The 15,503-nt window shown below is 35.0% G+C and overlaps 1 protein-coding gene across 4 annotated transcripts in view; it reads right to left on the minus strand.

The window, feature by feature from the left end:
- Positions 1 to 15,503, minus strand: part of TRPC1 (transient receptor potential cation channel subfamily C member 1) — a 63,928-nt gene that overhangs the window by 43,404 nt on the left and 5,021 nt on the right. For 2 of the 4 annotated variants that reach the window (XM_030873301.2, XM_060298515.2), the window contains exons 2-3: positions 9,541 to 9,695; positions 3,047 to 3,148 (exon numbers count right to left, since the gene is read on the minus strand). The exons of 1 other annotated variant lie outside the window; for it this stretch is intronic. In XM_030873301.2, the coding sequence (XP_030729161.1) occupies positions 3,047 to 3,148; positions 9,541 to 9,695 (257 nt within the window). The remainder of the gene's footprint in view (positions 1 to 3,046; positions 3,149 to 9,540; positions 9,696 to 15,503) is intronic. One more of the 4 variants, XM_030873302.2, reaches the window with a different exon arrangement.

Below are 15,503 nucleotides of genomic sequence, written 5' to 3' on the forward strand. Positions count from 1 at the left end.
ATGAATGACTTGGCATCAACGATTAAAAACAATGGTCCTTAATATTTTGAAGATCAAGGACCCTTATAATGATCTCGTAAAGCTATAACCCAGAATCTTCTGGAAAAAAAAATTCATGTACAGAGTTTTGCATGCAGTTTAAGGAAGTTCATAGACTCTATGTTCAAGATATTTTATTTTGCTAATATAAATAATACTACCACAAATACCTTTATGAATACAGCTTTTTCAAAATTCAGGATTATCTCATTAACATAGAACCCCTGAAGTGGAATTATAGGTCTGAAGGCCATGAACAATTCTGAAGCTTTTTATACATATTATCAAAGTCCTTTTAATAGTTTACATTACCAATAATATAGGAATGTACCCACCCACTAAGGTTTACTCACCAGCACTGAGCATGATCACTCCCAAGTTATGAGTGAAAAAACTATCATGAAATATTAATTTACTTTTCTTTGATTACTGGTAAATTTTAGTATTTTCTGACATTCTTATCTTTTTTCTCCTCTTTTATGAATAGTTTATTTATACACTTCCCATCTATTTATTGGGGACTTCAAATTAATGAATTTATTTTAAAATTACAGAAAAATCTAAAAATTTACTCCATTCCCCCTAATTACAAAAAAAGAGGTTATAAAGAGGAGAAAATCATATTTAATCCCTTAAGAAAAAAAATGGTCCTTATTTTTCCTATGAAACATAATTAACTGTATGAAAAACACTATTAGAGATAGATGATTAAAGTTCCTAATTTCAATGCTCATAATATAATCTACATACTATCAAAAAAACACGTGTATTTAAAAGTGAAAATTTATCAAAAGACAATTTTGATAAGCCAAGAATATACAATGAATTCACCGAGATGGTAAAAAAAAAAAGTATATAAAAATATTTGATACTGCCTGTCCAGTTGTAATGAGGCCGTTAAAATGTGATCTTGTCACTGGAAGTATTCAGGCAAAGCCTGGATAACTTTCTTTGTTAGAGATAGTGTAAAAAGTGTTCTTTCATTGAGTAGGTGAGGACTGACCACACTTACAACTCGGTATTCGATTGGCAGTGGCAATGGTGATGAAATGATATCAGTCAGTTGCTCCAATACCCTGGCACACTACACTCACCCTCCCTAAGAGTGTAAATGGATTAAAAGACTAGAAGGTGGAATAGGTATACCAAAATATACTAGTAACTGCAGGATAGGTGTCAGAAAATTGAATAGGATTTCTGATCATTTCTGATCTTTTGGATAGGAGTTATATTATTGGCCCTTTTTTCTCTACTCTTGTTGGCTGCTTACCACCACTTAAACTAGATGGAACTATCCTCTGGAGAAAGTCATGCTTACACAAACTTTGTAATAGTTTAAATGAGAGAAAAATATTTCAGTTAATATATGATAAAGTATGCAATTTAGGGGAGCTTCTCATCGCTCTCAGAATATGGCGGATAATTTGCAACCAATTTATAATTCTTTCTTAAAACAATATTTTTCTTCTGAGTATAGCCAGTTTACACTCCCAGAAATTAATTTTTACTGATTGTTTTACTACATCCTCACCAATAATGAATGTTATAACTTTAAAATTTTGATACACAACAAATATCTCTCTCTCTCTCTTTTTTTTTTTTGTGGTACGCGGGCCTCTCACTGTTGTGGCCTCTCCCATTGCGGAGCACAGGCTCCGGACGCGCAGTCTCAGCGGCCATGGCTCACGGGCCCTGCCGCTCCGCGGCATGTGGGATCCTCCCGGACCGGGGCACAAACCCGTGTCCCCTGCATCGGCAGGCGGACTCTCAACCACTGCGCCACTAGGTAAGCCCCAAATATCTCATTTTTACAGTAGAATTTAATTATTAGTGACTATCTTCCTAGTTACAAAAGCAATAAAGAAAAATTTTAAAGTAAGGAAAAATATCCTTAATTTGGCAATGTGATGACGGCTGTTAGGTAACATTTTGCTACATTTCCATACAGTTCCTTTTCTGTGCATATTTTTAATCTCAGATCATATTATATGTACAGTTTACTAGTCTCAGTTTTTCCCTTCTGTATCATATTTTTTCATGTTCCTAATTATTCCTTTAAAAAAATCATGTTAATATATATGTAATTATTTATGTTTCCAATCTTCTATTTTGGGATGTTTAGATTGTGTCACATGGTTTTTTCATTGCTACAAATAAGATTACAAGTAACACTTCTGTCCACATTTCTGACCATTTCCTTTACAAATTCCTAGAGGAGGAAGCGCTAGGTTCAAGAATATGAACATCTTTCTTGTTTATGACATATCCTGCCAAACTACTTTTCAAAATACCCTCTTCCAGTGGCGTATGAGGCTGTACTACGCCTTTGCCATCAATGGTTATTAGGTTTTTAAGAAATTTGCTGTTTGATAAGCAAAAATTAGCACCTCGTATTTGATTATTAGTAAGATTTAATATTTTGTACTTTCTTTTGAGATTTTTCCATGTCTTTTATTGATTTTGATGTTTTTCATCAATTCATCTAATATTAAGATTATGAATTTGATATATGCTGGAAATATCATTTGAAAGTTATCCATCTGCTTTCTAAATTTTGCCTGATGTCTTAATTCTAGAAGTTTAACTTCTATACAGCCAAAGGCTGTGCCACTGTGATTTTTCTCCAAAGTCCTTCCCTCCCAGTCAAATATTCACCTACATTTTCTTCCAGTTCTATGGTTTCACTGTTTATATTTAACTTTTAAATGCACCTGGAAGCTAATCTGTATTTTCAACTTAACCTGCAGAATGTTCCAAACTAAAAATACTGGATCACACTGGCAAAATTATAGAAATATCATGAATTTTAAGAAGGCTTCCTGAGAGCAACATTAATTATTCTTGCAAATGTCTACTTACTTTAAAGCAATATTTTACAGAGTAAAAAACAAAAATCTATTTCTTTAAAACAAAGCAAATTGGAGGGGAGGGAGAAAAAAATGGCAGTGGGGCAGGAGATCTATTTTGGTTTAAAAATCCAAATTAATAAATATTTAAGAGTACTAACTACTATAGTTGGTCTTGATGATCGTTTTGGTCGATGATTAAGTAGTATATCAACAGCTCCCACTACTTCAGAGTCGATTGCCACCAAAAGTGCATCTGCGGACTTTAAAAAAAAAAAAGGTTAAAACTGAAAATGGAGGATAAAAAGGTAAACTATTTATTTTTACTAATTCATAAAGAAAACTATTTTTTTAAATTGAAACTGTATTATATACAGTAATACTGAATTTTTAAAAATTTAGACTGTCCAAATAGTACATCTGCTAGCATTGGCAGTTCTTCAGTGTACCACAACACACATATTTTTGTCCTGGTTTCACTGAATGAGCTGGTAAAATAATGAATGCTTGATAGTGGGGTTTATTAATGAAACAGTGCTGATCTATGCAGTATTAGTTGATATGTTATTTTTTTCAAGATGTTTACTCTCGAACTTTGGACCAAAAGAATCTTCATTACTCCAAATCTATAAAAGAAATTGCCAAGAACAATTACTACAGGTAAAGGATTGTTTTCTGTCTGATAAAAATGATAATGCAACCATGAGGCTAGGGGACAATGAAAAATATGTTAACAGAAGGCGGAGCCCCTCTGTTCTCATCTTTAAAGCACACACGGCTGACTGAAATGGTACAAATATGGCATTAATATTAGCAATCTTTTTCTTTTTGTTGGTGGTGCCACACTGATTGCGGGATCTTAGTTCGCTGACCAGGGATCGAACCCAGGCCACAGCAGTGAAAGCGCCGAGTCGTAACCACTGGGCCACCAGGAAATTCCCAACATCAGCAATCTTAGCAAGTAAAAATCACAAAGAACTAGGATACCAATGTCCTTAGAGACAAGCCGGAGAAGTGACTTTATAGTTTTACTCCCAAACTATAGGTCATTTTGAAGCTCCAACTTTGACAGGAGGAAAAGTAATTAAATAGAAGCTGAGGAAATGGAGATTTTTCAACTTTTCGATATAACAAACTCTTCAGTCCTATTGTGATATTTGGCAAGTGAGACATCAGGTTTGGGGTTTCTTTTTGTTTTGCTTTGTTTTGTTTTTTAAGGAAAACCATAAAGGCAGAAGCAAAAAGTGAGGATAGGTAATGATTTAATCTAAGAAAATACCCTGATTATTTAAAAATGTACCCTGTACATTTTTAAACTATTATACTGTTTAACAACTATTTAAATCAATATTCTCTCCCATGAAAATGAAATTATACCAGATCTTTAATATTCTTTGTAGCTGAAAAGAAAGCTTTCATCCACTTTCTCTAGATGTCAAAAACAGGACTAAAAATGGCAGACTTCATCTGGATGTCTAAAAATAGGACTAAGCACCCCAAATAATTGGGTTGGGGTCACATTCAACCATTAGGAACTGCCTATGTATTCCTACAGGAAAAACTCCCCACCCTCATGGGAAATTTAATTCATTATTTTATCCCTTAAACATTTTAGGGTTCACTGGGCTGTAGCCTACTCTTTAAAAGCTAGCACTATTATTCTTCTGCTTTACAAACGTTTCTCTTCAGTTTTTACTGTACTTGGTCAGGTGAAGCAAACAAGCAAAAAGAACCATGTGTTCATTACTACTAAACAGTTCATTTATGGTTTTTAATTTTAACCTATAAAGCTACCTATAGTAATGCCACTGCTGTCGAAGTCAAAACACCAGGCAACTCCAATCATCTGAAACGTAGCCATGGATCTAGCTGCAAATTTCTCCCCAAACCATACTGAGCTGTCACAAACAAACTTCATGGGCATTCTTTCCTAGAAGCAACTGCCTCACCCACACCGACTTAGAGTTGTCCATAACAGACACCTGGCTTTCCCAAGTACCCTTCAGACTAGATTAAAACCAACAAAGAAGGGAGGATGGGTGAAAAACGGCTAAAAGTTGATCATTGAGAAGATAAAATATCAGCATAGCAAAATCACTATCAATACAAAGCAGTCTGAAGCCACTTAATGTAAGGGAAAACATGTCAATAGTCTCAGACTATATGAAGCAAAGTAAAATGATTAAACTCTCAATGATTCCCACTTATGATGGTAAAGTTAAATTATATTCAGATATACTATTTAGTAAAGAATAAAGAAAGATTCATGTTAAATCTTTCAAGGCTTAAAAGGATAAGCTTCAGGTATAAAAAAATTTATGTAAAAAAGTCATGTAAGGAGTTGCCCTGGACTTATTCTGCACAATGCTGTTACTTGATATATCAAAGGCAGCTCCGAAGGGAAAAATGTTTTAAATTATTTAAGTATCTCTAGGCATACAAATGTCCTCATTAGTTTTGCTTCCTAATTTTTCACAGATATTTGACCATTCTTTATTAAAATCTATTCAGTACACACCTATTATGTGTTAATGAGGTTACTATCTCCCTTCTCACCTCAGAATTTGTCTTTTCAACAATTCCCATACTCTCTCCTCAAAGCTCAGATACTCATTTATTTCATTCTTTCCCAAAGCTAAATTTTCCACCTAGGTATTCTATTTAGTGCTCTGGTCTTCTACAGGACCTTGGTCCTTCCTTCGCAGAAACACCAGTCCCAGCCCTCACCTCCCCAAACCTCCCAAAACATGAAATACTTCCTCACTCTTTGCTAATTGACATGATCCTCTCTTTCTCTCACCACTAGAGTTTTCTTTCTCTCACTCTCACGCTCAAACTCATGCGTGTCATTTTCTCTAATTCTACTGATGCCAGTTTCAAAATCCAATGGCCTTTCCTACCATTTTCCTTGATTTCTCAGCAACGTAATAAAACCGTTTCTTTGGTTTTCACAACGTTGCATATCCTAACTCCTTTAATGAAACCCTTTCCTTCTAATGCCCTTTTTTAATGTAGATGCTCCCTGAGAAAGAATCAGCACTAGTTGTTTGCTCTTCTCTATGATTTCATCCACTCTCATGATGTCGGGTCATCTCCATGGCCACGACTGCTGTATCTCTCCAGCCCAACCTCTCCCTAGAGATGTCAGCTTTCCACTGGAAACTGCCTGATAGCCCCAAAATAAACAAGGCTAAAACCAGAATTCACAGTTCTCTGCCCCAAGTTTGACTTAACTTCCTGTTTTTCTTGCATCATTCTCCCAGTAACCCATGTTTAAGATTTTCAAATCATCTTGGACTCCTTCTCAATACCCCCCTCCAAATTTAAATACTAAGTTCTGTCAATTCTTCCTTCATAACATCTCTCACATCTGCCATTTTTTCCCCTATTCTTATAGCCACTATTCCAGTTCAGGCTTTAACCTCTTCACATCTGGATTATTATAAAAACTGCTCACCCAAGCTATTTATAGCCTTCCCCACTTCCCATTTTTTAATCTGTACTGAACATAGCCACTACATTAGTTTTTCTAAAATACCATTGGACACATCACATCCTTCCTCAAAAATTATTTAATGATCTCACTATCTATCATATAAAAGCCAAATTCCTTAGACTGGCATTCAAGCCCTTTTCATCAGTTTTGTCTTAGTTATTTTTCCAGATATTTTCCACTACTATCCAACCCAAATATTTTGTTCAAAAAGGCTAAGTCAATTCACTGTCTCAAGAATATACATTTACATGCCTTTGTTTACGTCCTTCTCCACCTCCTGTTTTACAGTAGTTTTAGGTAGCAGGTAAAAAGCATGGACTCTGGAGCCAGAACCTGGGTTCAGATTCCAGATCTGGCATTTACGGAGTAACTTCGGGCATGTTACTGAAACCTTCTGTACCATGGTTTCCTCCTCTATAAAATGGGGATAATAATAGCACCTATCTCATAGAACTGTTGTAAGGATTAAGGAAGTGAATATATATTTAAGATTCCTGTCACGCAGTAGAACTATATAAATATTAGCAATTATTAATATTTCAAGGCTGAGCTCAACTGCCATTCTTCCATGAAACCTTTCTTGCTAGCTCTAAACCACAGTGATCTCCTCTTTCCTATGTCTCCAAAATATTTATTGTGAACCACAAAAGTTTAAGTATAAAACAGGGTTTCTCAATGGTGTCACTATTGACATTTGAGGCCAGATAATTCATTATTGTGGGGGGCTGTCCTGTTCACTGTAGGATGATTAGCAACGCCCTTACCTTCTACCTGCCAGACGCCAGTACTAACCCACCCCCAAGCTGCAAAACCATAAATGTTCCCAGACATTGCCAAATGTCCCCTAAGGGACAAAACTGCCGGTTGAGAGCCACTAGTATAACACATGAAAGCACTTTGTAACCTCAAAGCGACATACAAGGGTCAAGTACTATTACCACCCAGCACTTATGAAATACACTTTTGTATCATTTGATTGATTTAAAATTCATATGCACTTTCATTGTCCAATTGGTTTTAACATCCTTTAGTACAGAACTCATGTTTTACATATTCATTTCCACAGTCACACCCAACCAAAGGCCTTGGACATCTGTTGACTGACAGATAAGACAAAGGTAATTTAAGACGGAACACAGTGAACTGGAAAGAGCATGGGATTTGCAGTCAAAAGGTTAGCTTCAATCTTAGCTTTGCCCTTACTTATTTTAGAACTTTGGGCAATTCATTACAGTCTATGAGCCTCAGTTTTCTGATCTATAAAAAATATAACATCTAGACAGGCTGCCTATGATGTTCAAATGTGATCAGGTATGCGAAAGAACCATGTACACTGCAGAAATTTTATATACATAGAATCTTACATGTAAAAAGACAAAATGATTATTATATCAATACCCTAATACCTCTTTTACATAGAATCATCAGAGACTTTCTTTGCGACATTATTTTATAGGTAACTGAAGCTTATGCCTTTAAGTGTTTAACTTTGAAATTTAAACAAATTTGATGGAAGTTTTCTGCTTTCAGAAGTACTATATATATTCTTCTTTCTTCAAGTAATACGTACTGAGTATAATTTAACTTTCCCTTACTGACTCTGGGCCATTGTTATAAACAGCAATTACCACTCTAACATACAGTACCCTTAGAGATTAACAGGTATCTAATGCTATTGACCTCTTTAAATAGAGTCAGAGGTACTGTGCCTAATTTTTTTCCACTGCAGCCTCATGCCCTTTCTGCTGCCCCTGTAATTCTCTATGGATTAGAAAACTAAGTAAGTTTGTTAAAGTGGAACCTAAAGTAAGAAAAAACAGATTTTGAAGGAGGACTCCAGAATTACCCCTATGATAAAGCTCATAAATGGGAAACTTCACCGCCATCTACCCTGGCTGCTCAGAGGTATTTTTCACTTACTTCCTGGTTCTCGGGGGTGTTCTGGATAAATGAAATTTCTGGGAAAGCAATTTATTTCTACTCTAAATATGTAAACACAGAGACAGTACCACATGTTTTAATACATATATATATGTATTATATTTATATATATAATAGAAACATACATAGGACTAACCTACTTATTTTTTTTAAAATCTTCTGAGTGCTTCCTGATACCACTCGCAAAAAAGTCTCATTAGTTTAAAGCTACAAAAGAGCAAAGAACCATACTGTTTGAAAGAAAAAAAAGAGCCAGAATTCATATGCTAAGTCCCATCATAAGCAAACCAAAAAGGAAGGAAAATAATATTATTAAATTTCCTTCCGATCTCTTAACTGAATTCTTTCAAGACATACACATGCCTGCTTTTTTTGTTTTGTTTTGTTTTTGCGGTACACGGGCCTCTCACTGTTGTGGCCTCTCCCGTTGCGGAGCACAGGCTCCAGACGCGCAGCCTCAGCGGCCATGGCTCACGGGCCCAGCCGCTCCGCGGCATGTGGGATCTTCCCCAACTGGGGCACGAACCCGTGTCCCCTGCATCGGCAGGCGGACTCTCAACCACTGCACCACCAGGGAAGCCCCACATGCCTGATTTTTTACACGAACTGATAATGAAGACAAGCAGAAAGGTCAATGTTTTCCAGTTTAAAAAATCCGTTCACCTTTAGCTATAAGCAAACACTAGATTTCAGACAAAAAGGACAATTTAATAAAACTTTGGAGAAAATCAAATTGAAAATTGCTTTGTAAGTGAGGAGTATTCTGTTTTTATGCTTGTAAATTATATGGGCCATAGAAATACCTGTTCCCCTGACACTTCCAGAACACTTGTACTATTTTTAGATATATAAGGTAAATAGTAATATAATAATGTAAGTAATAAAAACAAAGTCATCTTTAATAAGTCATGATAATTTACCTCTGTCGGATGGTTTAAAACATATAAGATAAGGGGCAGGAGTGAAAGTTGGGAAGAAAAAGATAAATCAAGTCAAAATACTATACTTTTTTTAAAAAGGGTTTTTTTTAGTTTGTTTTTAAATTTTTAGTAGCTCAAAACAAAATAAAAGGTGAAAGAAAGAGAGAAGAAAAATAGAGAGAGAAAGGAAGGAAAAAAGGAAGGAAGGAAGGGAGGAAAGAAACTAGAAAGAAAGGAGAAAACATGGCATATCTAACAGTACTTAGAAGCTACTGGATAAAATTATCTAGCCTTGTACCTGACAACCGTAGTCCAAAAGAAGCTGCAGTATATCCAAGTTTTCGTTTTCAATAGTTATGGTAACAGCATTCCTCCCAAGCACATCTACGCAATTTATGTTCAAGTCACCTGAACTGTTTTCCTCCAAAATCTTTTTAACCATATAATAGTCACCTAAATAACAATATACAAACATAATTTAATATCCATGACATATTAAATAAGAATGACTGTAAAGAAAACTTAGTCTGTTGATTTAAAAGATTAAAAAACGTAAACTCATTTTTGTATATGGAAATGTGCAAAGAAAATGTGAGCATTTCCTTGCTGAAAACTTATACCCTGACAAAAGAATATGTACATCGGTTGCAAACATAAAAAGTAGAAAAAATTTAAATGTACAGTTTAAAATCAAAGTTGTTTAAAATTCATAACTGATTGATTATAAGGAGAAGAACTTTCAGAAGATATTTAAAGTAATAAAGAATGTCTAAAAACATAGACTGCATGCTAGGAAAATAAGATATAAGCTTAAAGGATTTAAGTTTTCTATCTCAAATACATACATACATTTAACTGTTAAATGGTTAAAAACAAGATCTAGTAATAAGTGGAGGATGTTATGAAGAGGTTTTACAGGGGAAAATACTTTGGAAAAGCAGGGTGAACATGTATATGCTTGCGGGTATGTAGAGTAAAAGGGAAAGATGTCCGAAATTCCTAGTCTTCTCCCCACTCTCCACACACACACACACACACACACATGTCATTAATGAAGCTGTTTAGATTAAATAACGACAGAATATTCAGCTCACAAAACTCTTAAGCAAGACTATGACTAATGCTGGTAGAGGCCAATGTCAGAATATTTCAAAGCGAAATTTGACCTGTCAGGATTATGCAGATTAGCTTCTGCCTCACTCTACCCCACTCTACCCCACAACAAAACAGCTAACTCATGGGGTGAAATGAGAATAATTATGGAGGTAATCATTTTCACAGAGGGCCCACTATACTTGTCTGCTAACCAGCTGGTGCAGCAGGTAAAAGGGGAATAAATCAAAAGAGAAATGCTAATGGAGAAAGAAAGCAAAGTGGGTTTTGTTTTATTTCATCTTACTTTTTAAACATTCAATGAATAAATGATTTTAAGTGACTTGCAAATATAGCTGTTCCTTGGAAGTCTATGAATAAGAAACAGGAAAAGAACAATCAGAGTGGAAATCAGAAGGAAAAAAAATGATTTCATGATACAGAAAGAGAAAATTCTAAAACTGGACTAAATGAGTGAATAACAAAGAAAAGTAACAGATTTTTTTGGTTAAAATTTCAAATAAATTATGCTATTATTTTTAACCAGTGACTTTAAAGCCCCCACACATTTTGGAAGATGTTGAATGGTAGTTTTCTTGATGGTGTATTTCCTTAGTTCCCTCAAGAAGAAAACTAGTCACAAAAAGAAATTATCTCCTCATAGAACTACTAATTAGTATTTAGACACTAATGCTCCATGGCAAAAAACTTATCAAACACTTCACAAAGTTGAACCAATATGAACATGCAGATAGATCAGTGAAAACTTATCACTAATACTGGAAAATAACTTTAAACTCTTATTTCACGTGAGTTGATTTCAATATCTTAGTTGTAGGAGAATGCTACCCATAAAACCCCTTGCTCTATTTTCTTTGGTTTCATGATGTGTCTGGGTGAGGATTAGATTTTATTTATCCTGCTTGAGAATCATTAGGCTTTCTGAAGCTAAGGACTATGCCCTTCATTCATATGCAATATTTTCAGCCATTCTCTCTTCAAATACTGCTTCATCCCCTTATTTTTTTTTCTCCTGTTGGAACTTCTTTAGACATTATGTTAGATTGTCCCATTCTAACTTCTTTGTCTCTAAAGATTTATTTTTCTTCTTTCTCTCTCTGTCTTTCCTGCATTCTGGATAACTTCTTCAGATTTCTCTTCCACTTATTCCTCCTTCAACTATTTCTGCTGATTATTCATTAATTTTATTTTTAATGACTACATTTTTTATTTCTCTAAGTTTTATTAGATTCCAAATTTTTGATTTACTTCCTTATGTTTTAATTTCCTTATTTTAAGCTTTTTGTCATTTTAAACATACTTATTTTATGGTCTCCATATGATAATTATCTAGGTCTTAGGGATTTAATCCTATTCGTTGTGTCTATTGTAATAATAGGTGACTGTCTTCTGAATTTTTTAATTGGATATTGCAAACTCAACTTCATGCAGGTTAACTGTGGGAAACTAGGCAGCCTCGTTTGAAAGCTTGTCCCACCAAGGATGTTTTGTGTTTGCTTCTTCCAGATAACTCAGAGGTTTTGCTACCCTATGAATCCTTTTTATACTAATTTCTCAGTTTAGGTTTTCCCAGATCAAGTAGGTAATATTAATTTAAACCCCAAGCCAACAAGAGGCAGGAGCATAGTTACAAGTTCTTAGGGAAGTCTTATTTGAAAGGTTCTTTGTAGTCTCCCTGTGCTGATGGACGGGTTCTTTTCCTCATCTACCCCTCTGCTAAAAGTGTAGTCCTTTAAGGATCCTGGTTTCATGTTTAAATGTTGTTCCAATTCCCCCACTTTGTACAAACTCAAGGCTTTTAACCTGTTTCCACAAGGGCATTAAAATTCAAATCCCAACAAGGCCCAGACTAATAACTCTTGCTCCCATGCACGGAGCAGTCAAATGTCAACGCACACACTCCTCTGTTTTTCAGTCTTTTCTTTATGTTTGAATCTGTTTTCCTTACTTTCCTGAAAGCTCAGCTGTTCACTTAAATGTATGTTTATTATATTTTATCTAGCATTTCTAGGTGATTTAAAGCAGAAGCGTTTTCAGATTATTTAGTCAGCCATATTGCTAGAGAATGAAAAGTATAGAGAGCTGTATACATATAATTCTTATAAAATTGTATAAATTTCACATACAGCAAATGGTCAAAAACAACGGCTACACATTTTTAAGGTTTAGATTGCTGTTTAAAAAGTAATTGTATTGCAGATGTCAGATTCTACAGCTTTAAGGTTTCAAACACTATTCCCATTACAGTTAGGGGGCTATACAAGGAAAAAAAAACCTTAGAAATCAAAACCAAATAAGTAATTTTCATCCTTAAAAATAATAAAAATTTCCACCCTGTCACGGTTGACACATTCACGCAAATGAACAATTATAAACTATAGTCACAGAACCTATAGGAAACCTAGACTGGAAGGAAAAAGAAACCTTTTTGATCAGTTCCACCAGTATCCAAATTCAACAGCAAAACTTCTCAGTCCCCTCTCCAGAGTATCTCCCATACTTATCCACTTGTACCCATGTACGCTGTAACCCCCAGTTCAAGACACCATCATCTCTCTCCTGGACTCTGCATTAACGTCTTTACTGATACAGCTGCCTACACTCTAGTACAGGGGTCAACAAACTTTTTCTATAAAGGGCCATATTTAGGTTTTGGGGGCCATATCATCCCAGTTGCAAACACTCAACTCTGCTCTTGCAGCACCAAAGTGGCCACAGACCAAATGTACACGATGAACTCCAATGTGTTCCAAAGAATATTTATGGACACTCAAGTTTGAATTTCATATAATTTTCAAGTGTTATGAAATATTGTTCTTGATTTATTCCCAACCATTTGAAATGTAAAATATAAAAAGCATTCTTAGCTCACAGGCCTTCCAAAAACAGGTGGTGGGTGGATTTGGCCTGTGGGTTGTAGTTTGCCCACCTCTACTCCAGCACCACCTCTTTAAGCCACTCTCCACACAGCATTCACAGTGATCATTTTAAAATTCAAATCATATCAAGTTTTCAATCCTCAAGATTTTTTTTGTACGCGGGCCTCTCACTGTTGTGGCCTCTCCCGTTGCGGAGCACAGGCTCCAGACGCGCAGGCTCAGCGGCCATGGCTCACAGGCCCAGCCGCTCCACGGCATCCCGGACCGGGGCACGAACCCGTGTCCCCTGCATCGGCAGGTGGACTCTCAACCACTGCGCCACCAGGGAAGCCTAATCCTCAAGATTTTTAATCACACTTTAAATGCCACAATCTTTTCGTGGCTTACTAAGCGTTATGGGACCTGGGCCTTGCTATCATTCTGCATTTACCTTGTTGCCACTCTCCCACTTACCCACTATGATCTTTCTACACCAATGTTTCCCAAACTGCAGGTTGAAACCCATTAGCAGTCATGAAATCAATGTAGTGAGTCCTAACCAACAATTTAAAAAAATGTAATAGTATATAAAAATACTGTTGTAATCCCATGGATCCTTAGCAACAAATTCACCCTGGCCAACTGTGATATATTCATCCTGGCCAACTTGAGAAAGACAGTGGAGATATGATATAGTATCAGTGAAGAACCGGTAATCATCTTTTCTTCATTGGCATCTCATTTTATTTTCTGACATATGATGGTAAATTTCAGCATCACTGAAATGGGAGTATTAATGTCGGTCAGTTTAATTTTATAGTAACCAAATTTTCAGTTAGTTGTGAAGTACTGGAGAATTTATCTGTCAAAAAATCTGTGAAGTTTTTCAAACCAAGTTTATCTAACAAACTTTTTGACTATGGCAACTGCAACATTCTTATTGAACTATTACTAAAGACACTTAAAACAGAAGATTTTATTATTAAGAGGAAAAAGAATGATGAAGTAAAAAAATACAAAGCCATGATCAAATTCAATTGTTGGATCTGGAAATATAAATAGTGACAATACTGATTAAAATGTTAACTCTACAGCAAACTTCAAATTAGTCTGAACCAAATACTAAAAAGAAAAAAAAAAACACATACAAGACTTTTAGAATGAAGACAATTTAAAATGTAGTTTTACCAAATGTGCAAAACCCAATATTTATCATAGACCCCAACATGTTTGTAATCACATTGCTGTGGATGGAACCTTCAAAATTAGATACTCAGAAACATGGCATGCTGAGCTGTCCCTAGTACTCTGAATATTTTTGGAAAAAGACAATTATTACTATAATTTCTTAGCCATTTATGTCTGTTAATTAAGACTATTAGTGATAATGAATATCACCTGGCAAAAGAGCAGACACTGCTGCAGGAAAAATTATACTTATATCATAGAAGGTAATGCTGATTTTTTTAGAGTAAATTAGTTTATAAATTAAAAATTATTAACATATTCTTGAATCTATTAGAAGCAATGTTTACTTTGTAATTAGAGTCTGGTATATGACTTGAGATCTAATTCACAGTGATGTTACAAGTTGTATAAAACTTTAGTTAATATCAGGTATGCAGTAATACAGTTTCATAAAGGATTTATTGTGTTGCTTAAACTTAATCTCACATACATTTAAATTATACATATTTATAGAACTGAAAAAGTACACTATGGATCAATATAAATTAAGCTACAAAAAAATATAAAAGTATTAGTGATGGAGCAACAAATATGACCAGAAAATAAACATAGGAGTTTTTTGGGTTTTTTTTGAATTAACAGAAGCTATTAATAACAGTGCTGATCACCACTTTATAGGTCACAAAGTTTTGGCATGCAAAGAAATTCCACTGAATCTCATAACTATACTGATATGGTATTGGAATTCTTTTAGTCCTGTTAATTTGTTTAGGCTCTTAAAAGTCACTACTTACCTCTTAGTGATAGCTTTTGAACTCATTACATATTAAACTACTAATCCTAGATCTTAAACTTCTTAGTATCATTAAATTTGGTGGTCAGTTATAAGGAAGATATTTCTAACACTGGAAGCATGGAAGAAGAGGAATTATTCTTAGGTTGCAACAATACCCATACAATAAAATTTAATCTTTTAACACCCTTCCCCAAAGTTTATATATACTAGGTAAAGGGGTTTGGCTTGGGTTACATTTTTTTAACTGCCCAGATAAAAGACTGACTGCATACTAAGAATATCCCATCTTCCAAATCATAAATAGGC

The sequence above is a fragment of the Globicephala melas genome, chromosome 4 (genome assembly GCF_963455315.2).
Source record: "Globicephala melas chromosome 4, mGloMel1.2, whole genome shotgun sequence".
Lineage (NCBI taxonomy): Eukaryota > Metazoa > Chordata > Mammalia > Artiodactyla > Delphinidae > Globicephala > Globicephala melas.